The 26,129-nt window shown below is 38.1% G+C and overlaps 2 protein-coding genes across 3 annotated transcripts in view; one reads left to right on the top strand and one right to left on the bottom strand.

Moving 5' to 3' along the window:
* LOC306761510 (replication protein A 70 kDa DNA-binding subunit-like) overlaps window positions 1–19,064 on the bottom strand; it is a 38,329-nt gene extending 19,265 nt beyond the window's left edge. The window contains exons 1-12 of one of the 2 annotated variants that reach the window (XM_079247708.1): window positions 18,987–19,064; window positions 18,424–18,471; window positions 18,103–18,181; window positions 17,824–17,932; window positions 16,801–16,892; window positions 16,612–16,707; window positions 11,303–11,564; window positions 9,411–9,513; window positions 9,226–9,294; window positions 5,161–5,353; window positions 1,386–1,522; window positions 679–827 (exon numbers count right to left, since the gene is read on the bottom strand). In XM_079247708.1, the coding sequence (XP_079103834.1) occupies window positions 679–827; window positions 1,386–1,522; window positions 5,161–5,353; window positions 9,226–9,294; window positions 9,411–9,513; window positions 11,303–11,564; window positions 16,612–16,707; window positions 16,801–16,892; window positions 17,824–17,932; window positions 18,103–18,181; window positions 18,424–18,471; window positions 18,987–19,019 (1,370 nt within the window). In that variant the 5' untranslated portion in view covers window positions 19,020–19,064. Of the gene's footprint in view, window positions 1–678; window positions 828–1,385; window positions 1,523–5,160; window positions 5,354–9,225; window positions 9,295–9,410; window positions 9,514–11,302; window positions 11,568–16,611; window positions 16,708–16,800; window positions 16,893–17,823; window positions 17,933–18,102; window positions 18,182–18,423; window positions 18,472–18,986 lie in introns of both variants that reach the window. The other variant, XM_079247707.1, reaches the window with a different exon arrangement.
* Window positions 19,065–19,504: 440 nt separating this feature from the next.
* On the top strand, window positions 19,505–25,256 carry smyd4 (SET and MYND domain containing 4). The gene is made up of 10 exons (XM_079247706.1): window positions 19,505–19,639; window positions 19,893–20,037; window positions 20,313–20,402; window positions 21,370–22,405; window positions 23,174–23,425; window positions 23,535–23,701; window positions 23,833–23,980; window positions 24,081–24,197; window positions 24,878–25,001; window positions 25,126–25,256. Exons 1-10 carry the CDS (start codon window positions 19,506–19,508, stop codon window positions 25,247–25,249), a joined length of 2,337 nt encoding a protein of 778 aa, XP_079103832.1. The 5' UTR covers window position 19,505; the 3' UTR covers window positions 25,250–25,256.
* The last annotated feature ends 873 nt before the right edge of the window (window positions 25,257–26,129 follow it).

Genomic DNA, 26,129 nt, shown 5'->3' on the forward strand with positions numbered 1-26,129 from the left:
GCACAAACATACAAATGAATGAATGAATGAATGACTCAAAATATAAAATCCCGCCACATTTCACGCTAACAGGAGTCCAGTTTGATGGAGTTCAACATGCTTTTAAGCGCTGGGTGTCCAGCTTCTGTCTTCTAGGACAACAATCTTGCAGGATTTCCATGTGTCCCTGCTCCAACACACCTGACAAAAATGAATGAGTCATTGCGCAGAGCAGTGGCTCTTGAGCACAGACTTTGGACACCATTGACAGTAACAGTTCAGAGCTGCAATCCAGAAATAAATTTCTGTGTTCTGCTTTTCGTAATCCCTCCATTCAACCCAACCCTAGGAAAATCCTGCTGAGACTCAGGTGGCACATACCACCAATTTTGTGTCATGAACGGGCTTTTCACTGGGTTTGCTTAGTAGTGTGTTCGTGCATATGCGAGAAAGCTCGATGTTTTGCATTTATATCTTATTTCATATGGACAGTACAGCAGGAAAAATCTGTTAGCTGGGGAAATCTGTTGGTCTGTTTACAAATACCGTGTCTAGTGCTCAGTCTGTGATGAACTGTCAACAGGAGTCCAATTTGTGGATAGTTCAGAATGTGATTATCTGTGTGTGTGTGTGTGTGTGTGTGTGTGTGTGTGTGTGTGTGTGTGTGTTGGTGAATAGCTGCCCATCACAGTGACTCACCAAGCCCTCAGTCTAAAGGCCTCCGGTATGTCTGGGTTGACCATGATTGTTGAACTGAACAAAGCAGAAAGAGATCTGCCCCCAAAATCAGACAAGCGAGCTCCTTTGATAGCAACCACTGGCTGCCCGGAGCTATCAAACTTCTCAGCCTGGAGAAAGGAAAAGAAATCAAAGATGGTAATTTTTGAAAGAGGGTATAAGGCAACAGCTAAGCAGTTGTGGTATTGTCTCTGCCATGTTCAGTCTGTGTCTCCAGCTTGGAGACATCAGAAAGAAATGTGTTCAATAGTTTGCTTTTATAATTAGACAACCTACAAATTAATTTGAAAGTCATTTTCAGGCTGTTGCAAAGAGGAAGGATTAGCTCTTGCACGTCGAATGAGCTTACAGAAGAATAGTGCCATTTCATGCACATTTACAAGTTATTTAGCTCCATGTCTTAAATCAGTCTCTGGTCCAAGGCGGTACTGAAGGTCATGGGATTAATTTAAACTATCCAAATTTTATAGCCTAGAAAACCAAATCAAAGTATTCTGTATGCATGAGCACCCAGAGAGACACTGTCATGGATGCATACACACATACACGCATGAGCACCTTCAAAAATACTGGATTAATTACACTCCGCTCAACGTGTTCCTGTGTTAAACCACAAATCCACCTCTGGATACAGACAGTGACTCAGAGAGCGAGATTAGAGTTCTTACCTCCTCTCCCCACAGCGTGATTGTCACCTCTTTGCCAGTTGTGTCTATTAGGTTGAGGGCTCTCTTGGAGACTTCTCTGCTGGTCCTTGTGGTGATACGTGATACATCCTCTGCACTCTTGCACACTCCAATAACATCTACAGGCAGAGAGCATCATTACTAATCTCCTTCTGTAGAAATTTCTCAAATACAGGCAAAAAAAAAAAAAAAGATGCCTACAACATGGTACCTCATTAGTAATTTCCCACCAAGGTGAAACTATAAGTATGCACCAATGCTTAGACACTACATAACGTGAAGTGTTACAACATCATAAGCAGTAAAGATCAAACACAGATGAGAAGCGACACCTTTCTGATATCATCAAGACGCAGCAGGCTGATAAAAGTGTCACAACAGGCTGACTAACTTACCGGCCTTAAATCCAAACCACAACAAACACACTCATTGCTGTTTCTCGTTATGTTGAAGGCCACAACACTTCTTTCAGAATTATTTTACTGTTTAGCTGCCAACAAAGAGTTCTTAAGGTAGAGAATCGTCTACGTTGAATATTAAGAACTACAAGAATATAAGTAAGATAAGTTCATAATGAGCTTATTATCCAACAAACAGGAATGTCACAATGTTACGGAAAATAAAAGCATAAAATACAGAATAAAGTGCATTAATGCTTTTGTTACCAAATAAAATAGAGGTCAAACTATTTCTTTTTAAATATGAAACGGCAGAAAAGCATCTATATTCACAAAGCTGCAAGTATCAGAGACCATATGGAGTTTAATTTGGTAAAGTAACAATTAATTTGTTATTAGTTTTCTTATGATCTAAGTTGTTTTGTCAAAATAATTAGATTAAAATAAACAACACTACTTTCTCTTCAACGTTTTGTTTTCACACTACCAAAGCCTGCTGCATGTAAGCCATTTTATTATCACCTAATTGCAGTGCAGGTTACGTATTTGTATTATATTTTGTGTCTGAGTATGTGCAACATTAAAACAAAAAAGAAGGGCAAAAATTTGGTAAATTTGTTTATCAGCATTTCAGAAGGATTCACACATTTATGTTAGTTTTCTGTCAGTGACATCAGGATGTCTGGACTTGTCTCCATGCATAGAATAAAACGAGTGGACAGAATCATAAAACTGATTTTACAAATCAGTCATTTTCCCAACTTCATCCTCCTGTCTGCTCTCTCCGTTAACCTTTTTCTAAACTCTCCCATCCATCCTCCGACTCTCCTCTGCTCTCTGTCACTGCTCTCTCAGCCCTTCTTAATTCCATTATGATTGAAACTATGTCATCCACCTATGAACTCCATTATCACCACAGGAACAGGTTGACAGTTCTCATTACCATGTTATAATCCCCCCATTTAACAAAGAAGTGGAGTATGAGGGAGTTGGGATAGAGAAAGTCAAAGATAACACACAGGACATGTTACACTGCCCCTCTGTGACAACACAAACACATTCCTTCAGCTGAACTGCTCAGTGTATCTCTGAGCTGTACAGTGTGCTGTTAAACTGTTCAACATAGCAGTAATGAGCATTGTTAAACATGCAATATATTACTGCTCAGCATGCAAACTTATGTGTAAAAGGGTTATTTGCTAATGAACAGAAGTTTGACTCTGTAGATGCAAAAAGTTCCTGGATCCAAATGGTCATCCAGATCACCAAAATGAAATCAGTTCTTCTTTTTCACATTTCCAAAAACATCTGAAAATTTCATGAAAATCTGCCCATAAACTTTTGAGTTATCTTGAACAAACAAAAAACAAACAGATAAACCCCAGGTAAAACTATAAACATGTAAGGCTGTCACCATAGGAAAAGAAAAGCAGTACGTTAAATGCTATGATGTGAAACATTTATTATTATCGTTTATCCTTTAAGTTAAAATGTTATATTTTAATGTATTTATGATATTTTCTTCTTATTGTAGACAAGGAGACCATTTTTTACATTTTACAAAACATATAATAAATGTGCCCATATATCATTTGTTTTTATTTGTAAAAGTAAGAACTAAATTTAAAGTGTAAAACGATGATTTTTTTTAATTAGATTTCAACATAGATGTCTATCACATAATAAGAAAAGTATGTTTTACAATTTGATTTATATTATGTTAATGTATCATAATATATTGTGTTAACATTAAATATTTCATGTTATAATCTAATATGTATTTTTGTTAGAAGTGAAACGTAAAACATAACGTATTAACGTGTACATCTTTGAATGAGGAAATTATGTGGAGAACAAATCAGAAAAATGGCTAATGGCTCGATTAGGGTCTGTAGAGATTCTGCATTTATTAAACCGTGTATATTTGGTATGTGGGAACATCATCTACACCACTTCCAAGATGTAATATGTAATTCCCACCCTCTTTAGCTTATAGCACAAGAATAACCTTCAGGAAAAAAAAAAAAAAAAATCTGAACACCAAGTAACTAATTTCGACCCCATTCTTTGTGTGAACCATCCCAACATACCCATCATGGAGATAAACCCTCCCTGTCACACAATGACGGCAGCCACCATGGAAACCCTTTATGGAAACAGTGGAATGAGCATTATACTCGTTATCTCTTCTTTACAGTAGAATTAACCTTCATTCTGACCGTCTCAAAATGTAGTTTTCCAAGATATGTGGACCTTAACTTACTGGAAAGTGACTTCTTTTTCGTTGCATCTCTGCACTCATTACCCATGTTTCATTCAAGGACTGAGTATCAACACTGACTTATGAAATTAATTTCATTCTGATCAAAAAATTCCCAATTCAACTACATCCCCAATTCAATACCAGTTCAGTTAGACGTAAAGGTAACTGGTAAAAGGTACCTTTTCAACTCAGCTTGAATCGACTAATGTGAAAAGCAAGCATAACAATGGAGAACATCAAGCAATGGTAAACCTGCTTCTCAGTCTATTGCTACTGACTATTGCTCAACAAATTGAGCTCTCAAACAATGTGCAGTCAAACTCTGCACAAACCTGTTAACATTACAATAATCTCAGTCAGATGTGTTGAATTGGGAAAATGGATAAAATAAAAAAAAGGTCACATATCCTAATATTTTGTTGGACTGCCTTTAGTTGTGACTACAACATGCACACACTATGCCACTGTTTTGATAAGCTCTGGCAATGCCACAAGATTTATTTAATAGATTGTAAAAAAAAAAACACTCATGAGTAATTTAAAAAAGAAAATGACACTGGATAGAAAAAAAACATTCTTTCTACATATTTTCGTACAGCTCTCTGAAAGGCACATGTAAACATGCATCTTTTCTTCATTTTCATGGACTCATGCATCACTAGCTGCCTGCTGCTGGTATTTGCCTCGGACTTTCTAAGGACACGTTTGACTCACACTTTAATCAGTTAACACTTTTTCCAAATTGCCGATTACAAAGTTTGAAGAAGTGAGTCATGTAATCATCAGAACACTCACTGCAGACAGCTGATCATCTGACACATTTCCACCTGGATGAATAGATTATTAATGTCCGCGAGTGTTTCTTGCAAAACTGAGCTTGTCCAATGTGATTCTGATTGTCATGAATGAAAGAAAAATGCAAGCAGCAAGTTCACCAGCTTCAGCTTTTTTTTATCTTTGGCAGTGAAGCTCTACCTGCTCACTCACAGTTAAGCTGCTCTTTTGTCTCTTAAATTGTAAAAATGCATACAGATACCAGTCAAAGGTTTGGACACAATTTACCTTTGTGTTTTTAACTTATAAAATCATCTCTTACCAATGATGGCATCTTTGTCCCAGTTTTCCAGCTCTCCAATGGGCACAAAGTCACACTGTACAGTGGGGATCCCCTGGCTGTCGTCACATGGCACAACAGATGAATGAGCGTTAAGGGTCATCTCGTAGTCATTCTTCAGAGTGGTGTACTGTTTGTTCGCCACCTTCAATGTAGCCTTTGAAATGTAGTACACCTAGAGAGAAAGCAGGTGATCAAAGTGTGCAGGCATGATCAAATTACATCCAGGCAAAAAAAAAAAAAAAAAAAAGTCATTTTGTGTTAATATAAAGCATCTTTAACAGGTGGAGTTGATGACCATTTTATTGATCCTGCAAAGGAAATTTTCATTACAAACAGCTTCTATTGAGCCAAAGTGTCTAATAAGAATGGAAAAACCTTCAGGTCTAACTAAGACGTGGTGTCCTATCAGCCCCATCACTTTTCTAATTCACCAGAAAATAAGCAGCAGTTGAGAAGGCGTCTGCTTAACACCATAATTTAAACTCAATCTGCAAGGCACACTTCTACATTTACTCTCCCAGGGCTCCAAAATCCATCCTTTCTCTCTGCCTCTGGGTTTCTGTCTCTGAATCTTTCCTGCCTTTCCTTCCTTCCTGTCCTCCTTCTTTTCTAATTTAGCACACACAGAGACACACAAGAGAAACTTTTGCAAGAGGTAGTGTGGCTGCACCGAGCCAGCCAAGCCATCTTGCTGTTGTTTCAATACGAAGGAAAGACAGATTAAGTTCTTCATTTGTCTTTGGAGGTGAAAGGGCACAAATTGGTTTTGGATCTGTGTTTGATTTCAGTATAACAGGAAGAAGCCCAAACTAATCTGACTATCACAATAATGATCAGCATAACTGAGTTGTTAAATAATACAGGCTAGATTAAACTGTGCAAGAGCTTTAATAGATCCTCTACCTATCTGTAATCACACAGGTAGACATAGACAAGCAAAGTGTTCTGTTAAAACTAAGTAACTCTCATTTTGGCACACACACATCCTAATAAAAGCTTCTTCTATTAATAAGTGTTTCATTTTATTACTTTGCATCTGGTGTTTAAAGTTGCTTAGTCTTCCTTTCTACTCTTTTCTTATCATCGTGCATCTGCATGTCACAATGGATTTCTCCCTTTTACACTTTCCTTTCAAAGTTCCAGCAAAGATTTAGAATAATCTATTGGCCTAAAAGCAATATAATATTAGAACAAGGACTTTATTTGTAGAAAGCACAGTTATGTGCAGTATTATATGAATATAAAATTTGTTATTAACTTCAAACAAGACATGCCAGGAAGTTCCCCGTCTCCCTCTGCTAGGTTGAAGTGACATGCTACAACAGAAGCCCATATGGGACATATGAAATTCTGGTTCTATGGTTTTATATTTTTTATGGACACTTCAGTAGTTTCTGAATGCTCTATAGTTACCACCAAAGCCAATCGGCCAGCACCACCATCTCAGAGCCAAAAATGTAGGGGAAATACTTGTCAGCAGTAGAATTGATTTATTTTCTAAACCGCTTAATCCAATTCAGGGTCGCGGGGAAGCTGGAGCCTATCCCAGCTGGCTTTTTGGGACAGGGTACACCCTGGACAGCTCGCCACTCCATCGCAGGGCCACACAGAGACAAACAATCACTCACAGGAGCAATTTTAGAGTAACCAATTAACCTAACTTGCATGTCTTTGGACGGTGGGAGGAAGCTGGAGTACCCGGAGAGAACCCACGCATACACGCGGAGAACATGCAAACTCCACACAGAAAGGCCGCTCTCCAAAACTTGCCCCAGCCCAGGATCGAACCAGCGACCTTCTTGCTGTGAGGCCACAGTGATAACCACGATGCCACTGTGCAGCCCATATTCAGACTTGTAGTCTACAAAGCTGCCAATCCGTCTGATGATACAATGTTAATTTCCATATTATTTCTGCAAGAAAATTACAGTGTTTACCTTAATTCTAGCCCAAATTATTGTTTGATTTTTCAAACAGAAGCAAGTTGAGGGGTGAGGTAGTTTCACAACATGAGCAGAAACTAGCAAGCATCACATTTCTTACAAAGAGACAGTCAAAGCAGATGTTTGATGACTCAAGGTCATAAACCAAGAGCAGACAGATAATTCTCAGTCAATGGCAAATACTGCTTCCAAATTTCTTCATGACCAAGTGCTTTGACAGAAAAGAGACTTTACTTTTTCTCTTTAAACTTGACAGGAAGAGATCATATAAAGTACAACAAATATGTGTTAATGAACATTTTTATAACTGGGTTACCATCAGCTTAATATATTTAGAGGATTTTTTTTTTAAATGTCCTGTAGACGTGTCACTATACTTTAAATCTTTACTGCTTTTCACTTTGACATGTACTAAGCAAAACCCTGCGCAGTGCTGACTGTCAGAATGAAAAGGACTGTGGTGTCTCCTAGTTGATAATCAGTGTTTTACAGCAAAATGATATCTGCAACCAGTTCAGGCAGAGGCGCCACAACAGAAGCAAAGCTTCTATTAACTGTTGTGAGCAGGGTCACCACAAAATTAACTTTGGTATCATAAAAACACCTTTTTATCCATTAGCTTGGATCAATTCTAAAAATCTAAGCAGCCCCAAACCAGAACTTATGTTTAAGGTACCTAAAGAAAGTGTAATGCAGCACAGAACAAAAGGTGAACATTTTTGCTGCTCTCTCTGCTTCTCTGCTCAACGTCAGCACAAAGAAAGGCAGGGAGGTCCCACAACAGCCACACTGCCATATATGAACGACTCTAGATTTTTACTACACTTACTACAGATGATTTCAATTATCTTTATGATATAATTGGTCAGTTTTACTGTTTTAAAATGCAGGCCTCTCAATAGAAATACAATGCAACTAAATGCATGACAACCTCTATTCCTGAAATTTAAATATTCTACCTTTGTACCTACCCCTCATATATTTCTTTTACAAGTCAGATTCAATCCTCCTCTGCATGGAGGACCCTTGGACTGCACAAATTTATGAAAACAATTCTGCAAACATGGTTCTTTTGGGAAGCTGGACACAACTCTTTGCAAGATCATCCATTTTTAATTTTTTTTTTTTTTTAAACTAATGTTTACAGGGAACTTACAGGGATTTTTTTGTAAAGTTTTTCTTACTGTTTATTAACAATTGTGTCTGCCACCAATTCCCGATTCTGCTGTTTAAACTAATAGAGAAAACATAGATTAGTAAAATAGGCTTTATTTATGACCCTGTTCACAGCAGTACACTGCTAAGCCTGAACCCCATACTCCCGTCTCCACATTGTGCTCGCTCTGCGCTCACTGCAATCTACTGTAAGCAATACACAGACTGCAGATGGATACCACAATCAACCCCACTTCAAAGAATCCAAACTAACTCTTTGAGCCCTGTCGCCTGAAATGCAAGAAAGGAAATTATGTACATGCATCCTTTATTATAAGTAGACTGGCAGCTATTTCTGCTACAATAGTGATAACAAGACTCTTTGAAAACAGCAAAATATCATTAAAATGTCACACAAAGTTTTCTTTGACTGAAGTTAGCAATGAATTCCCAGCCTTATATCTTCTCAAATACTGATGTCACAAACATACTGCACATATCATAAAAAATGCTCAATCATTACGTGCCATTATATCTTCTAATACTTGCATTTAGCTCAATCATTGGCCAGAAATGCTGCAGGCATGAGATGATTTGGCAAAACTACTTTAAAAAAAAAAAAGGCACAGTCTGACCAATAATGGATTTGAGAAGCTTTGTGCACACAAAATACAAACCAAGTTATTTTGGGAGTAGTTAGAAGAAATTACATTTTTCAAATCAAATCATTTAGGTTTTGCTTTCCTTTTTTTCCCACACGAATTTGCTGACAGGTTTGCCACAAAAATTAAGATAACTTTGGCAGAAAGTCGATTCAATTTGTTTTCTGGACTATTTACCTATCCTGGACAATCTTAACGCATGTAAAACTTTATTTCCGTCAAAGATTTCCAGAAAGCACTTATCTCTGAATATGGATAGATTTGGATTAGTGGTATCAGCTCACCTTGCCTTGCTCCACTAGAGGGAAAAACTTGTCCACTTCGTTGTTGAAGGCGGTAATCTTGATTTCACCCTGTTGACCAGCACATTTCATTGCACAAAGCCAAAAAAAAAAGAAAAGAAAAAGAAACAGTGTGACATACAGTGTAATGACATACAACAGAAAACAAGTGTGGTGCCTCTACTCACACTCCCGTCCACTATTTCAAAGGAGAATAGCTTTCCCTCTCCTCTAGAGTTACTCCAGTTACGGACATTGGATTTGTTGGTGACTCTGGCTTTGATAGTCCATCTGGGTATAAAGAAATCCAGACACATTTTTAATGGTAAAAAGAGGACTGTAAACCAATGTGTAAAAAAATATGCTGTAAGTGAATTTGGAAGAAAAAAACTTCACAAAACTGAAAAACCTGTATTAAGCTTACATATTAAAGAACTACATTTCCAGTGTAGAAAATAGATTTAAGTCAGTGAAAACTTGCTTATAAGTATTACATGAATATACGATGTTGACCATTATTTAATGAACTTCCATCAACATACTGTAAGAATGAAGAAGGGACATTTAATACAGCGAATATACCAAGTAAGAAAAAGATCGTTGAAAACTTTCGAAGACCGACTTAAAAATGGCTGCAGGTATCCCAACTCAAAGGCCAACACAAACAGACACAAGCTTTATTTGATAGAATGAGCATGCCAACTCGGCTGACATCAGCCATCAATGTTAAACTGCAGAAAAGAACAATTCCCAAAGAAAAGCTGGATAACTTTCTTTCCCATTTCTTGTCTTTTTGTAAAGTTTCATGAAAGAGTAAAAAAAAGAAAGCATGAGCAAGGTGTTGTACATCTCGACACCTGGTTGCATTAAAATGTGCTCCTTGTTCTGTTTTTAACAACAGCAAGCCAAGCTTGGCACTTCAGGCAGCAGTGAGGGTTATTACTCCAATGATAATTGTGCAACTGAGGATGCTCATACAATAACTTTGCCCGCAATTAAATCGGCCATCATGAGAGCAGCTGCTGGCCCTGATTGATCCCAATTTCCTGCTAAATATGGATAAGGCCATCGCTACTCAAAGCTTTATGGCAGACAAAAGCCAATTACAGTAAGTTCAATGCTGTTATGTTACACAAGCAAAACTGGAAGGAAAGTGATGCGAAGGGTAATGCGACGCATTCCTGTGTGACACCGCATCACCGACTGAGGAACAGATTTAGATCTGCACTTCTTTATTCAACTAAACTTTCATAGAAGAAGCACAGCTGCTGATGTCATCTGTTTTACTCACTGTGGGAACCCCATAACTTCAAAGTTAGACCAGTCATCAGTTCATTACAACACCTAGAGGCACAGTTATTTTTACAGCTTCGAATTTCAAACACAGCCATGTTATCAGAGCTCAAACAAGAGTTAACAATGTCCCTTCACACTAATCTGGACAATTAGTACACCATTTTTCGTTTTGTTTTATAGCCCAGCTTAAAGTTACAGAAAGAGACTTAGGCTTAATGGAATCATAAGAAACATGAGGGGGGATAGCAGCAGTAAAAAAGAACCCTGGAGGAAAAACTGTAAGAGGGATGGAAGTGGGGGTAAAACGAGGTTGGCCAAATCCCCACTGGGCCAAATAACAGAATCAAAACCTCAGCAGCAGACCATAAAGACCCAGCAGTACCTGCCTCAAAAGTGTCCATTTCTGAAGCAAGATCGGTCATTTCATTTCATTTCCATGCAAATGGGCTGACTTGCACGCACACACACAGCCACACACATTCATTCAGGAAAGCACTTACTCATGCATGCGCTAACACATTTTCCAACATGCCCCAAAGTGCTATCCAGAGATGGCAGCAAAAATTAACAACAGTCACAACATCACAGAAAATAGTTTAGCTGATGACTGAGCTGGGGGGGGGGGATAAAGTGAAATGATCAAGGTACACACAGTTTGTTTAAAAAAATACATATATAAGGAAATAAATTAAAATTAGGCTAAGTGATTCACAACTGTTCATGACAGCATTTGAATGGCAGCTGAAACAAAACTTAAAACAGAGACAGAGTGACCCACACATACTTGCTCTGGTAGGGGTTCAGGGAAGCAATGGGAATCACTTTTACTGAAGAAACTGGAGAACTGCTGGCTGCCTTCATGGGCAAAGTCTTCATGGGCGATGGTTTCATGGGCGAAGCTTTCATGGGTGAAGCTTTCATGGGTGAAGCTTTCATGGGCGAAGCCTTCATGGGCGAAGCCTTCATGGGCGAAGCCTTCATGGGCGAGGCCTTCATGGGTGTAGCTGGAGTTGAATTTCTTCCAGGTCCTCGAGAGGCAGAAAAGCCTGCTGGGAGACAAAACCAGTAACAAAGTATTTTAATAGATGAGATGATGCTTCAGTCGAAAAAAAATATATAGCGAGTTGTTGACAGATATTGCAACCAAGGAGACTGACAAACACGCAAAGCAACATAAAATGCAATCTATAACTTGGTTTAAACTGAGTATGATTGTGCTGATCAGACTTTAATTCACTGTTGATTATAAAAATAAAAAAAACTAAAATATAAAACAACAAAAAAAAAACAACATCTTATCACCCACTGGTTGTATTAAAGCTGCATACGTTATCAGAAAAATTGTTCCAAACAGAGTGCTGGGACTCCTACCACTTTATCAGGCATTACAACCTTACAATGCCAAATAAAATATTCATATTAAAAATATCAGTGGTAGTCCGACTGACCATGTGAGCTGCTGCCAAAATGATAAAATGCCTGAGAAAGTTAAAATCTCTCTGAAGATTGGCTCAATCCTCTGCTAACACCAGTTTTGGCCAGTTAATACAAGTCCTTTCCTCTCTCGGCATGACAGCTCATTAATTATTAACCTAATAATTTCTGTGCCTTTCCCCTCACAGGATACTGAATAATTATACGCAGTATAAGAATCAGGCATTAACAACACTAGTCTTAGTTACAATTGTGTGATATTCCATTACTGTCAAGCAAAGCAGATTGAGCAAGAAACTGGAGAATGGTTGAATGTGTTGCAACATAAATCAGTCTAAAATCTGTTCATTTCTGGTTTTGTCCTAATGTGTAATATTGTTCAGCTGAGAGATTTATCATGCTACCCTTGATAAAAGTTCTTTACTGAGCATCCAAGTTTAAGCCAATAAATATATCTCACACAAACGAGAATAACTAGTAATGATTATAACATTTCTAAAAAAAAAAAAAAATCTGTTAAGTTTTTGTTTTATTTTATTTTCTTAAGCAAATAAAATGTAATAAGACAGTTTGGTCCAGCCCACAGACTCATATGGTGCAATCTCACCTCCCACAACAAAGCAGCATCAGCCCCATTGGGATGATTCAGGAAAAACACTTTGCTGTTGTCAACGTACTTTTTATGCAATGCCATGTTTTGGCATGAATGATCTGCTGTTATTCAGGAACAGCTTTTGGGGGGATGAACTGTTAGGAATAAAATTATTCAACTGCACACAGGCCACACCTCTGATTTAAGCTCCTGTTCTTGAGCACAGCAAACATTCAGCTCTGTGACTGCCTTCTTTGTGGATGTGTATAACTGAGTGTGTTTAATGAGTAAATTGCTTGGGGAAAAACCACAGATTGAAGAGCTATTTTCAGGTGAGAAGTAATTAGCATTAATATTCATGTGCACGCTATGCGAGTGGAGTGGAAGAAAGACAGAAGTGGTAGCGAAAGAGGAGAAAGTGAGATGACAGGTGCTGGCGTGGAGGGAGGAGGTCTTTATCAAGGATCCTCTTTATTATGATTAAGATCAGTGCAGGCTTCTGATATGTATGCAAATAACGTATCCAACAGCTTGCGTTGGATATGAGATGAGTCCATGACAGGGACAATGTAGGAAAAAGGAAAGAAAATAAAAAGCAATTAAGAATTTGAAGAAGAGCATTTTTAAAGCGAGAAAAAAAAAAAAGAAACAATACATAGAATAGTTGGTAATGAATAATCAAAATGTTTGAACTATACAATAGCAAGTGCAGATCCCTTTTTCAGAATTTAAATACATCTGCTTAACAGTTTGAAGGGGGTTCATTGAAAGTGATAGCTGCTGATGAATATTTACTTGGAAATGCAGAACTGTCTGTGACTGCTGTTCATGACCTCTGGCTTTTCACCGACTGCAGGGAGACTTCTTAAAGACATTTCAGAATATTAATAATATAGCTTATAAATTGATGGAGTATGGAGTTACTTGTTCTTGACTGAGCTTGAAATACATTTAATGAGAACTTGAACAGAAATGCTTTCTTCAAAAGACAAATCTGAGTTTCAGTATCATCCCTGTCCAAGAACATTAGAAAGATGGTGGCCAAAGCAGGAGTCACATGTACACACACCATTAGATGAAGAGGAGAGAAATATTTTCTTCTTGTCATAACCAAATGTCTTCTTTGTGTCTTCTCTTTCAGTGATAAACATATTTATTCATTAGACTTTTTATGATGTTCTGACAAAGTAAAGGTTTAAATAGGTGTTTTAGTAAGCTGTGATGTCACTTGCCAACAAAATCATGTATGTGGAAAAATACATCAGGAACAAATTAATACATCAGGATGAGACTTACTATTAAAAGTAACAAATTCTTACCTATGGAAAAACTGTAATATGCTGCTGCCATCAGACCAACTTTTGGCTGAAAAAATTGTAGCGTTCAAATGATTTCACTGTCTCAGACAGAGTAAGTCTGTATGATCACTTATGCAGCAGTAAGACACCAAACACCTCATTACAGCAACTTTGAACAGGATTTGCTGTGATTTCTTCAACTTATTCCTGTTGGGAGGAGCTAAGGAACAGAGAAGAGATGTGAGTGGAGGCGGCAGAGAGCCAACTTAACCCAACAGCGACTTTGAAATCATCACAGAAGCAAATAAAACAGCCGTCTCTCCAGTCTTTACACTGCCCACAGGCCATTGGAAACTGGCATTGTGACATTTAGCAATCTTTTCAATGACTATTTCAACAAGCAATTAAAAAACATTGAAAAAGTAATCACACCATTAGCCAGATTTAGAAAAAAATACAACAAAACAGAACAAAAAGGACAGAGACGTTTCTAAAATGGTGGGATCCCTGAGGCAACGTGGATCAGAAGGATGCAACAAGGAAAGTCTGATGAACTACTTAAGTCAGAGCTTCACTTTGGCTAAGTCAAAATGGTCAACTTTCACCCTCCCCCCTCCATCTGGGCAATACTAAAGGGGGAATCAGTCCTCAACACAATATTCATAAAGCCATGAACTGAAGGAGCCATCAGCCCACACAGGATCCCTCAGTCACAACAAAGATACATACACACACCTACACACACGCAAACACATAATACAGCAAGCACTCATTATCCACCCACATGCCTACCGTCTTCTGCTGAGGAGGGCTACTGGGCATGTTTCTGCCCCATAACAAAATCAATGTCAATGCTGACAGGAGCTGATGCTATAAAACAAATGAGTGAAACAAAGGCTGAGCTAATCGGACAAGATGCAACAACACAACACAAGAGACATTAGACATGACACGCTGTGGCAGACAGAATGATAGTAATCCAGTCATTATTTGGATGTCCTGTACTAGTTAGTGGCAAAATAGAGGAAAGGATGAGTTACAATGTCCTGCAGTGGCCAGTAAGCAACCAAAAGTGATTTAAAATGACATGACAAAATTACACTTGAGATGAAGGGACTGCAGACTTGTAATCATTTATTATTTCCTGTGGCTAGCTTCAACAGCATTTCTTATGATCCCGCTTCCTCCGGTTCTTCACCCACACTGACAGCAGCCTTTCAACACTAAGGTCTTACAAGCATAAGAGGAATGAAAAGGAAGGATTTATTTTCGGTTCCATGCTGCTGATTAAAATGTCTGCTACGTGAGGCTGGAACTAAACAACACTGTGTTACTTCTGAATCATGGTTGGAGAACAATACTTAGGAGAAAATCTAGTGAAAGGACTGCAAACCGTTTGACAGCACAGTCTCAAAGAGAGCATGGCTCCCTCTGTTGGCAAGATTACAGAATGTAAAATTACTGCTTTTCTCTGAAATAACACTCAACTTGGAACAAAGGAGAAAAATGTTTTAAGAAACTAATAAACATTTTAAAATCATTCATTAAAGTCATATGATTTGAAATGTACTTTTCTGGGATGTATTTAGTTTATCGTTATGATTAGCTCATTCTGATGCACTCCAATCAAAGTTCTTGTTGTGTGACTGGATTCTATCCCTCGCTGACAAAACAGCATTTAGGCTGAGTAAAGGATTCATCATCATGCATATAAATGCTAAATAAGGCCTTGCCTATACTATAGAAGCATTTAATAATTGTGATCAGCAGAATTAATGGGGTGTAATAACATATGCATATGTTAGTATTAACAGCCCTCTTTGTCGTCTACACGGTGGATAAGGAAAATATCTGGACCTTGGTTTGGTTTGTTTATAGCGCCAACCTCATGCTGATCATAGTGAAAAGCAAACAAACCACTGTTATATTCAGAGAAAGTAAGTATGAAATTATAATGTTGGCTGAATTGCAAGAGAAAGATCCTTTAACCCTGGAGCCAGTAAAACAGGACATATAACACATTAAACATATTAAAACACCACATTACACAAATATCTTCCAAAAACCAAAACTAATATAATGAAAAAATGTAGACAATCTGTGATTTAATTTCTAAAATAACTGAAGAATACAAAGATAAGAAACATCTTATCCTTATATTCTACCATTTTTTTGGAAATGTCCTCTGGAAGTGGATCAACAGGGTGCACAAACCTTATGTCACAGCTAAAAACACAAACTGAACGTAGAACAAATCTTACTTCCCATCGTATAGCGAAAACACAACAGGACTGTAATGACTTGTATTCTCTTAGTAACAAAAGCTGTTTCAAGCTGAAAATATTGTTTTTAAAGTTTTGTTTATTTATTTATTCATTTAAAAAAAATATTTACACTCATTCAAAACAAAACAATTAAAGCCTTTCCCATTGCCCATACTTGTAGGCTTATCGTCGGTCTCCAGCCTCCTTCTGCCTCCCAGAGACAGGCTTGTCAATACAACGTGACTGGACAACACGTTACTGCAGCACTGTGCTTTTTATAAATACAACTCTCAGATAAATAGGATACTTATTTAAAATTTTTGGCCAAACTAATGACACACCCTGTTTGCTTTTTAGGTTAAACAAATTACATCTCTAAATTCATTTGTGCATTTTTTTCCCCTGTTTAGTTGAGTTGATGTCCCTTTGTTCTGGTAAATAAAAACGGGTAAAAGGAAAGAGTCTTTACAAAAGCAGGAAATGAACATCTTTGATGGACACTCACTGCTGTTGCTACTGTAAGAGGGTCCAGGTAGTGCAGCAGATGAAGATGTTGGTTCTGTGGTGGATGATGACACTTTCTGTGGAGATGACAGCTTTCCTGCAAGTTGACCACACATCGTGAGGCATCTGCAGAGGCTTCTTTTCAATGTTTGTATTTTTAGCCATGAATATTTTAAAAGTTAATCTATACCTTCTGAATTATAAGGAACTGGATTTCCAATCTTCCCTCCACTTTCTTCTGCAGAATGCAATATCTCCATGTCCACCACAACCACCACTTGCCTGAAGCAGAGAATAAATACAATGATTAATGTGCAACCCCAAACCCAAAAATCTTGAACACTGTCTAAAGAGTAAATGACAAACAGAATGCAATGATTTGCAAAAATACAAATATATATTTTATTTCAACAAACCACAAAGAATGTAAAATATTTAAATGGAACATTTTACTATTTCACGAAAAATATCTCATCTTTAATTTGATAGCAGCATATGTCTCACAAAAGTTGGGACAAGGGCAGCAAAAGGTTGAAAAGAAAGTGGTATTAAAACTGGAAAATCATTTCGTAACTAATCTGATTATTAGTGAACAGTACATATGACTGAATAAAATGAGAACATTAGAGAAGCAAACTGCAACCTGTATCTCCTTGAGATCGTCCTTATTACCTAAGGTAAAGCTCTGTGTGCGGCCCATCTGTCTCTCCTTAGGGAGAGCAAAGATACGCACTGCAGCTCTCCCACAGAGAGGAATCATCATTTAACGACCAAAGCTAAAAAGGTCAGTCTGCGGACAGTTTAGCTAGCTAGCCCAGACACGAGATATGCCCAGAGTAAGAATGAGGGGGTGCCATACGCATGGCTATTTAAGGTAGGTGGCACTACCTGATGCGGACGGACATGTTCACCAGCCAATCAGGGTTGGCGTAATGAGATAAATGCTTCTGAGAGCTGCACAAAGGCATGCATCCCAGGGTGAGACAATGAGCAAAACATTATGAAAGAGAACTTTATAGAATTATGTGTAAAAGTTGGAATAACAAATCTCTTTTTTCCCCCCACAAGAGAAAAGACAGCCTCAGTCCTAACGGAAAAAAATTATTATTAAATTCATTTTTTTAAAATATTTTTTGAAGCGTGAATGAAAGTCAGGCTTACAGAAAGAAAACAAACTTGGAAAAACTGTTTGGCACAAAGAGGAAACACATACCTGCCATCTGACAATGTACTAGTGGTGGTCTTCTTTAACATGCACACACAGTTAGGTACCAGAAGGTTTTCTTCTGGTAGATTGTTCAACTGGGTGGCCAACAAGAAAGCTGCATACACAAAGAAATACGCACAATTATACACATACCTATCCAGCCTTGCACTTCCATACAAGATAAGCTAAGCTTTATGATGTGTTACAAGAATTCAGGACATCATTTTTTTTTTTTTTTTAGAAATTACAAACAACAACTTTCTTTACCAAGTAAAAAATACTTACAAGATAGAAAGTGCTGACCGTCACTCATCATGAGCCGGAACCTGGCTGGACCTGAGGCATTACCGATCTGGCGGATGTTCTGATAAACACAAGCAGAGAAAATAGTTGAGATGTAATACATAAAAAGGTTTAATATTTCAAAATGAACATGCTCAATTCTGCACTGATTGCAGTTCTAGGAATTAATTAAATCAATCAATAAGCTCCAAATCTTTGGGTCAGTGTTGTTATTTGCATCATTTATTGTGAATGAGCTTATATCAATTAGCTGTCCTATTAAAACCAACTCTTTATGGGGTGTGCTCACACTGATTCACTTACCAGCAGTTGTAGGACGGGGTTGTTCACTTCAGAGCCTTTCAGAAGGGCCTGCACAACAAAAAAAAACCCCATTGACTTTAATTACCTGACTTAACCTCAGATAGTCTCATCTTGTTCCATCAACTACAATTCCCATTACAACATGCATTTTGCGACATCAAGTGGAAATTAAAGAGTTATTTTGTCCCTGACGGTAATCATTGGTGGATTTATCAGAGGCAACTAACAGCCTGCTGCTGTGGGTATTATGTCAAAAGCAAATACTAAGATTTTCGCTGACACTATGTTAAATTGTTGTTAGCAATGAACTAAATCTGTATTCAACATATGGTCACATTGTTGTATTTTAAAAAGTTTTTTTTTGTTTTTTTTTAATTTGTTGTGAGAACTTTAAACAACTCGATTTTGCTGATTGTGTTATGCAGTTGCGTTTGAAGGAAATCTCATTAGCTCCCAATGCTAGCTGTTTCTGGGGGAAAGCTCTTCACTGCTAAATATCTATCTAAAATTTTTCACTCGTACAAAAAAAAAAAGGTTAGGTTGTAATGATCGTCCGCGCTTACTTCAACTGCCCCTTGTGTCAGAGTAATAGTCATGTCTGCCTTGCAAAGTTGCTCGCACAGCTTGTGGACTTCAGCTTTTCTCGGTTCAGTGCTAAGAATAGAATTTCTCGCGAGAAAACGCGAAACGAGATTTACCGGAAATACTGTATACTTGCCTTCAAAATAAAGGAGTACTTTGGGTGAAACCGCTTAATGAAAAGAGAAAACAACTGAGAAATTCAACACTAACACCCAATGCAGTTTTGTTTTTTGTTTTTTTGTTTTTAACTAATTCAGTCAACACTGATATAGCTATTTACTTCAACATTTTATGACTAAAGTGTAGCCCACTCCACTGCATTCCACTGTCTGGCTGAGATGCATGATCGCCAGGACGACTTAGAGTGTGGACTTTATTTTTAAACATGTTATCTATAGCAGTCTTTTGATTTCCGCATGCTTCCCATAGTGCTCTTACTTCTCCACGCTGTCTCAAAACTGTTTTGCAGAAATAACAACATCGTTGTGTTGTACTTTGTGATGGCTTTACCATGTGTCCAGTGGCAAGATCACGTTGCACGGAAATGGACTGGACTGGATCCAGACCTAAGGGAGAAATTTACATCCCTGCTTGAAATAGATGATCTTTTTAAGTTTGCTTTAAGCCTGATAACGTGAGTGTCTGCTTTACTGTCATAGTAGCAGCTGATTTACAACACGGTTGATTTACACCACAGGTTCTAAACCAATCTGAAACTATTTAGAGGAATACTGTGGTTGCTGACTGGTCCCACTGAACTGTAGACACTTTTAAATATTGAACAAATTTCGTGAATGTTTTCCAGTAATTCAGTAAATCACATGTTCCTGCCAGGAAGGAAGGGGTTGAATAAGACTAAATCATAGTGGTTTCTTGATTTTTTCCAGCCAGCGTGATCTGGATGTCGTACAGTCGATCAATGTAGTATACTCAGTAAAGAAAGACCCAGAAAAAGCAACCAAATGCAGGGAGAGGGGCAACTCCAGCTTCAAGGCTAGAGACTACATGGCAGCAGCTCTGCACTATACACAGGTGAAGTAAAAAAAATAAGTCTGAACAGGTAATCCATTATTAGTTTTTATCTAATAAGGATAATGAGTAATGGCACCCAAGGTGAAGTTCCCAGATGAAGTTCTGTTCAGCTGATTATCCATGTCAATGAAAATATGGAGGGGAAAATTCAATCTACTATGGATGTTGATTGTGAATATCGTGAGAGCAAATGTGGAAAAATGCTTATTTTTGTCCTGAAAAGCCTCTCAATCTTAATAAATATACAATTAATTAACATACTCCTGTCATGACAGGGTGTTTGCTTTGCTCCCCAAGGTTCAGAGCAGCTGTCTCTGTGCTATGCCAACCGCTCTGCTGCTCTCTATCATCTGCAGTACTACCAGGTGAGAGAACACATCTTCAACAAAACTTGCAGGATTTTTAACAGCTTAAAAGGAGTATTATTATTATTATTATTATTATTGTTATTATTATTATTATCAGACCCATGACATAACATTGATGATCATTTAAATTTTTATGGAGACATGTTTCCAGGTAAGCAGTTTTACCCCCCCCCCCCCCCCCCCCCCCCAAAAAAAAAAACTGCATATTGCCCATTTAGTTTTTCCAGGACTTTCCAGGACTTTCTCTATGGCACAAATGGCTTGTTTGAAAAAATGTTCTTATTGTTTTGGTTAGAAAGTGAATTCAAGTTCAGTGGAGTACTTCAAAGCTGAAAAATAGTCCCCATAATACTTTTGAAGTACTTTGGATGCAGTTTGCACTGCTGAACAGTTATAGGTGGTTGTAAACTCAGTTCATTGTTTCAGCCTTTTCGTGGCAGTTGTCTCATAATTAACTTGTCCTGTAACTGGAATTCAGATTCATTTCAGGTGGGTAGCAGGAGCTGTTACTATTGTTTAGAACAACTACTCTCCTACGTATGACTGTACAGGAAGTTCACATCAGATTATTGTTTCGACAGTTTATGTCCCTTTTTTTTACCTACAGCCTACTATTATAATTTCAGGTTTTCAATGCCTATTTTAAACTAATTGTAATTCCTGTTTCCCTGTACACCACATCTTCCATGTTGTTGAACAAGATTCTGTGTACCTTAAGTCTCTCACTGAAGCCAACAACTCATTCCCAAGTTGCAGGGAGTAATCTGCTATTTCCTGTCAGAGAATCGTGTTCTCAATAATGACATTGATAATGGAGACACAGTTCTTACACACAGTTCAGTCACAGATCAGTATATCCTGGTTGGGGTTTAGGTTGATATAAGCAATTTAAAATTTATCATTAGTAATTCTGGATTTTGCAGATGCTCACCCCATTGCTTTGTGTGTGTTTGTGTGTTTTTAGGAGTGCCTTATTGATATTGATAGAGCCTTGAAGAGTGGCTATCCGTCTCATCTTTCACACAAACTACAGGACCGCCGCTCACTGTGCCTGAACCACCACTTTGTGTCTGAAAAAGCAAGTAAAGACGATGACAGTTGTGCCTCAAAAACTACTGAAGGGCGAGGCAACGGTAGGACACCATCTGCTGGGGATCTTGCGTTTGGGATTTCTCCTAAAGCTTTTGTTGCCGACAGTGCAGACAAAGGTAGACACCTGTTGGCTGTGGAGAGAATATCAGCAGGGGAGGTGATCCTGAATGACAGGCCGTACAGCTGTGTCCTCATACCGGGAATGGAAGAGGTGAAAGACAAGCAAGGCGGAGGGCAGGACGCACAGAAAAGTGTGACATTTGGATCAGAGCACAGACGGTGTCACTTGTGTTTGATTGAAACTGTCTGCTCTGTACCGTGTGAAGGGTGCAGTTATAGCCGATACTGTTCATCATGGTGTCGGCAAAAAGCCTGGGAACAGCATCATCGCTGGGAATGTCCATTGGGAGCTGATCTGATGGTGATGGGGGTGATGTCACAGCTTGCTCTGAGGATAACGTTAAAGGCAGGAATAAAAGGAATCCAAATGGCAAGGCAGGCAATCGGAGATGAGCACAAGAGGTCTGAGCCAAGCCGTTTTAACAGTGCATCCAGGGATTCTCCAGGTCAATCAAATCAACCCAGTCCTTACACCTTAAAGGACAGTGACTCTTATATGAATGTGTTTTACTTAATGCACCACATAGATCACCAGAGCACTAGTCTGCGTTTCCTATCGGCAGTTACCGTGGCGACACTGTACTTGAAGCTTATGAAGGCAGGATTTATTTCTTCAACCTGGAATTGTCGTGAGTCCTCATCGAAAGCCAGCCAATCGCCAGACGGGCCAGATGAGGGACATGAATCAGAGGGGAGCTCAGAGCTGTGGCTGCTGGGAAGTGCAGTTCTGAGGCACATGCTGCAACTGAGGTGTAACGCTCAGGCAATCATCACACTGCAAGATACAGGTAAATGTGTTGTACTGTGTCTCAAATTTAGTTTATCATTGTAATCAGAAAATTGGATTGGAGAAGATCTGTGACATGGCAAAATAGGATTCCAGAAAACAGCAGTCACATACATCAAAATAAATAGAAAAAAACAATATAAAAATAAGAAAAGGTCATCAGTCATACAAAAACAAAAAAAAAAAACATAAACTGAAAAGTGTGTTTTCTATTTACATATCTAAAAATGGAGTATTATTACTATTATTATTATTATTATTATTATTATTTATTATTATTTTTATTATTATTATTACTAATAATGACAGTATAATAAGTCATAGTCACAGTAATTGATGAAAACCTGACCCTTAACAATAAGGTGGTCAGGAGGATCCTGTGATTAAGTGCACCAGGTTTGCCCTGTTTAAAAAAAGGAAGAATTAAACAGATTTCCATAAAATAAGGATTTTGCAATTCTCTGAGGAGTGATTATATAGATATGCCTTTATTAACCTGTGAAGATTAGCAAAAAAAGAAACTATAAACTATGAAGATTGTTATGCTCAGTTGTGATAAGTCCTTATGATTAATAGTGAGAGTCTCATAAGGATCTGAAGGCAATAAAATCTTGATTAAAACCACCACCAATCTCAGCCTTATCAGAGACTTTTCTTTTCTTTTTTAAGAATTTTTTACATTACATTGGACAATAAGTTGAAAACACATAATAACATTTTGGGGTTTTTTGTGTGTGTGTTTTTTTTTTTTTTTTTTCTTGTGTCCTAGGATCAGAAAACTCACCAGTGCACTCCATTCAAGAAATGCGTATTGCCACAGCAATATTCCCAACTCTTAGTCTTCTTAATCACTCATGCTGTCCCAACACCAGCCTGGTGTTCAGCACTGGAAATGGGGCAAATCGCTGTGGAGACATCCCTGAACGTGTCTGCGAGGATGGACACGAGGCCCGTGGAGTCACTGTGTCGGTCAGAGCAGCTAAAGCTATTGCTCCTGGACAGGAAATCTTACACTGCTATGGTGAGATACATGAGATGGGATTAGATTTATTCTGGTTTGATCTGTTATGATTATAATATGATTTATGATGCTTTCACCAAGAGTTGGTGTATTTTTTATTTTCCATCAGGTCCTCACTACAGTAGGATGGTTCAGCAAGAGCGCCAGCGTCTCCTGCATGAACAGTACTATTTCCTGTGTCAGTGTGAAGCCTGCAGTCTGCCACAGCAGCCGGGTGCCAGAGGTGGTCCACATGAGTCTGGACTCTTGTGTTCTAAGTGCAAAGGAGCTGTCAAAGTGTGCAAAACTTGTTATAGATTAATAATAAGATATTCTGGATTAATTTAACATTTATTACCTCTGTGTTGTTGTCATATCTGCGCAAGTGGTTTGAGTCATTTCTCTGATTTTTTTTTTTTTTTTTTCAGAAGACCGGTGAAGACGAAGGTAGTGGATTTACATGTATACTCTCATGCTGTAGTCATCATATGTCTGCTGTGGAAGTGAGCCACAAGCTAAAGGATGTCAGGGCTGCCCTAGAAAAGGCTGTAGAGCTCATGGAGAGAGAAGCACCAGGTATCTGTGAGAAGCTACATCCAAATACTGATACATGAAACAAACAGTGAATTCACTGTGAATTCAAGTCATATTACTTTTCCTCTTTGCCTTCCTCCAGGGGAAGCCCTGCAACTATTGAAAAAGACCAAGAGTGGGCCCGGTGTGATCCTTGCAGACACCCACCCGCTACAGGGGGAGCTGGCAGATGCAACTGCCAGAGCTTATGCTACCATGGGTGAGAATTATAACATGCTGGGGAGTTATTGTTGTTTGATGAGGAAATAATCTATTACATGCATTTACAAACCTTATGAAGGTGCAGGGTATGATGCAATTTAGTTAGAAGGAGGATATCTATGTGTGTGTTTTTGAAAACAGGTTTCATTTTGTCAGTAAAACTAAATGAATAGTTGTCCATCTCCTGTCACATCACAGCTGTCAACGTCCAAGTTAAGTATGTATGAGGAGATTTTCACTTATTATGGTCTTTTGCTGAATAAAATAATAAATACAAAAGGCTTGCATTTAGATAGTTTAAAATGTGAAATAAAACTTGAACAAGCAGAGCAATCAATGACTTTGATGGACTTGCTTTTGACCTGTTACAGTTGTTCAGGAGAACTTCAAGGCATGTTAATATATCCAGCTCTAAAGATGTTGTGCACACAATACGTGGCTTAATAAACTTTAGTTGGATATTAGTGACGATACAATTCAATCATTCACAACTAAATTTGAAACAGGCCTGAATAAAGTAAAGATATCTCCTGAGGTTTGTGCAGACTCGTGTACTTGGTATTCTTGTACTGGTAAGAGCAGCAGGTATGTCAGTAAGTAAGAAGTTAGAAGTGGTCGCCATATAAATTAATTTGTTTATTTTACCTACTGCTCTTTCTTTTCCACTGTTTTTTGCAGGTGACTGGAAGAAAGCAGCGTTCCATCTGGAGCACAGTGCTATGGCTACTGGCCTCCAGTATGGAGACGACAGCATTGAACTGGGGCAACAGCTTTTCAAATTAGCTCAGCTGCACTTCAATGGGTGAGCAAATTGTAGAGCTTTTTTTTTTTTTGAGCCCCTGATGTAAAATATATACAGTGTTTTGACGTCACAACTGCCACTGTAGTAATATGAGCTCTCTGTGTTTTTCCACTTCTTCTCCCAGTGGTGCAAGAGGCCCGGCCCTCTCTGTCATTCCCAAGGTCAGGCGGCTCTTCTGCCTTCACTTTGGTCCTCACTGTCCTGAATTACAAGAGCTGAAAGAGATGGAAAACTGTCTGCAAGGGTAGTGTGTGTATACATACACACACACACACACACACACATATATATATATATATATATATATATATATATATATATATATATATACATATATATATATATACATATATATATATATATACATACATATATATATATATATATATATACATATATATATATATATATACATACATATATATATATATATATATATATACATATATATATAAATATTTATTCAGTGAAATTGACTGAAATCTTTTTAAATTTTCTGGTTGTTGGTCTTGTGATAAAAATAAAAAAGATGTTATATTGCTGTTTGTAAGCACTTCTGTGTGTGCATGTGTGGCAGAATGTATCCATCAATAATTTCAATTTCATGCTTCAGTGCCAGTCTTGCACTGTGAGACAACTTATCCACCAGGTGCTTCTAGGTTACATGTAGCTCTCTAAATTGAACAGCGGTAAACATATGTTTTTCTTAATTGTCTTTGTTTAGACGCCCATAAAGACAGATTTCTAAGTGAGTGAATTAATCTATAAAGTCAGCAAATATCCTAAGCGGCTGCATACACATAGGTAGGTCTTTGACCTTTAGATGGCAGTAGTTATCCACTGAGTAATTCAATTTCATGCTTGAATGGCTGGAAAGCAGGCTGTAGCTGTGACTCTTGAACCTACAGTGCACATCCCCTAAGACATTCGACTTGAAAGTTTTTATAAGTCATTTCAATCAAAGCATCATGCATGAATAATTGAGAGGTCAGAGCAGTATAAGCTTAAAGGCAAGTTGGGTTTCAAACAACTGGAAACACGTGATGAGAGAAGACAACGAAATCTTGATCCTGAGGCATCCAAATCACCAGTATCTGGATTGCAGCCAGTCTGACAGACGTGGATACG

Source organism: Telmatherina bonti (assembly GCF_933228915.1).
Source record: "Telmatherina bonti genome assembly, chromosome: 10".
Taxonomy (NCBI): domain Eukaryota; kingdom Metazoa; phylum Chordata; class Actinopteri; order Atheriniformes; family Telmatherinidae; genus Telmatherina; species Telmatherina bonti.

Coding starts and splice junctions, on each gene's coding strand:
- smyd4 (XM_079247706.1), top strand. CDS start 19,506: ATGGCTTTACCATGTGTCCAGTGGCAAGATCACGTTGCACGGAAATGG. Junction 22,406..23,173: donor CATCACACTGCAAGATACAG/GTAAATGTGTTG, acceptor CTTGTGTCCTAG/GATCAGAAAACTCACCAGTG. Junction 23,426..23,534: donor GGAAATCTTACACTGCTATG/GTGAGATACATG, acceptor ATTTTCCATCAG/GTCCTCACTACAGTAGGATG.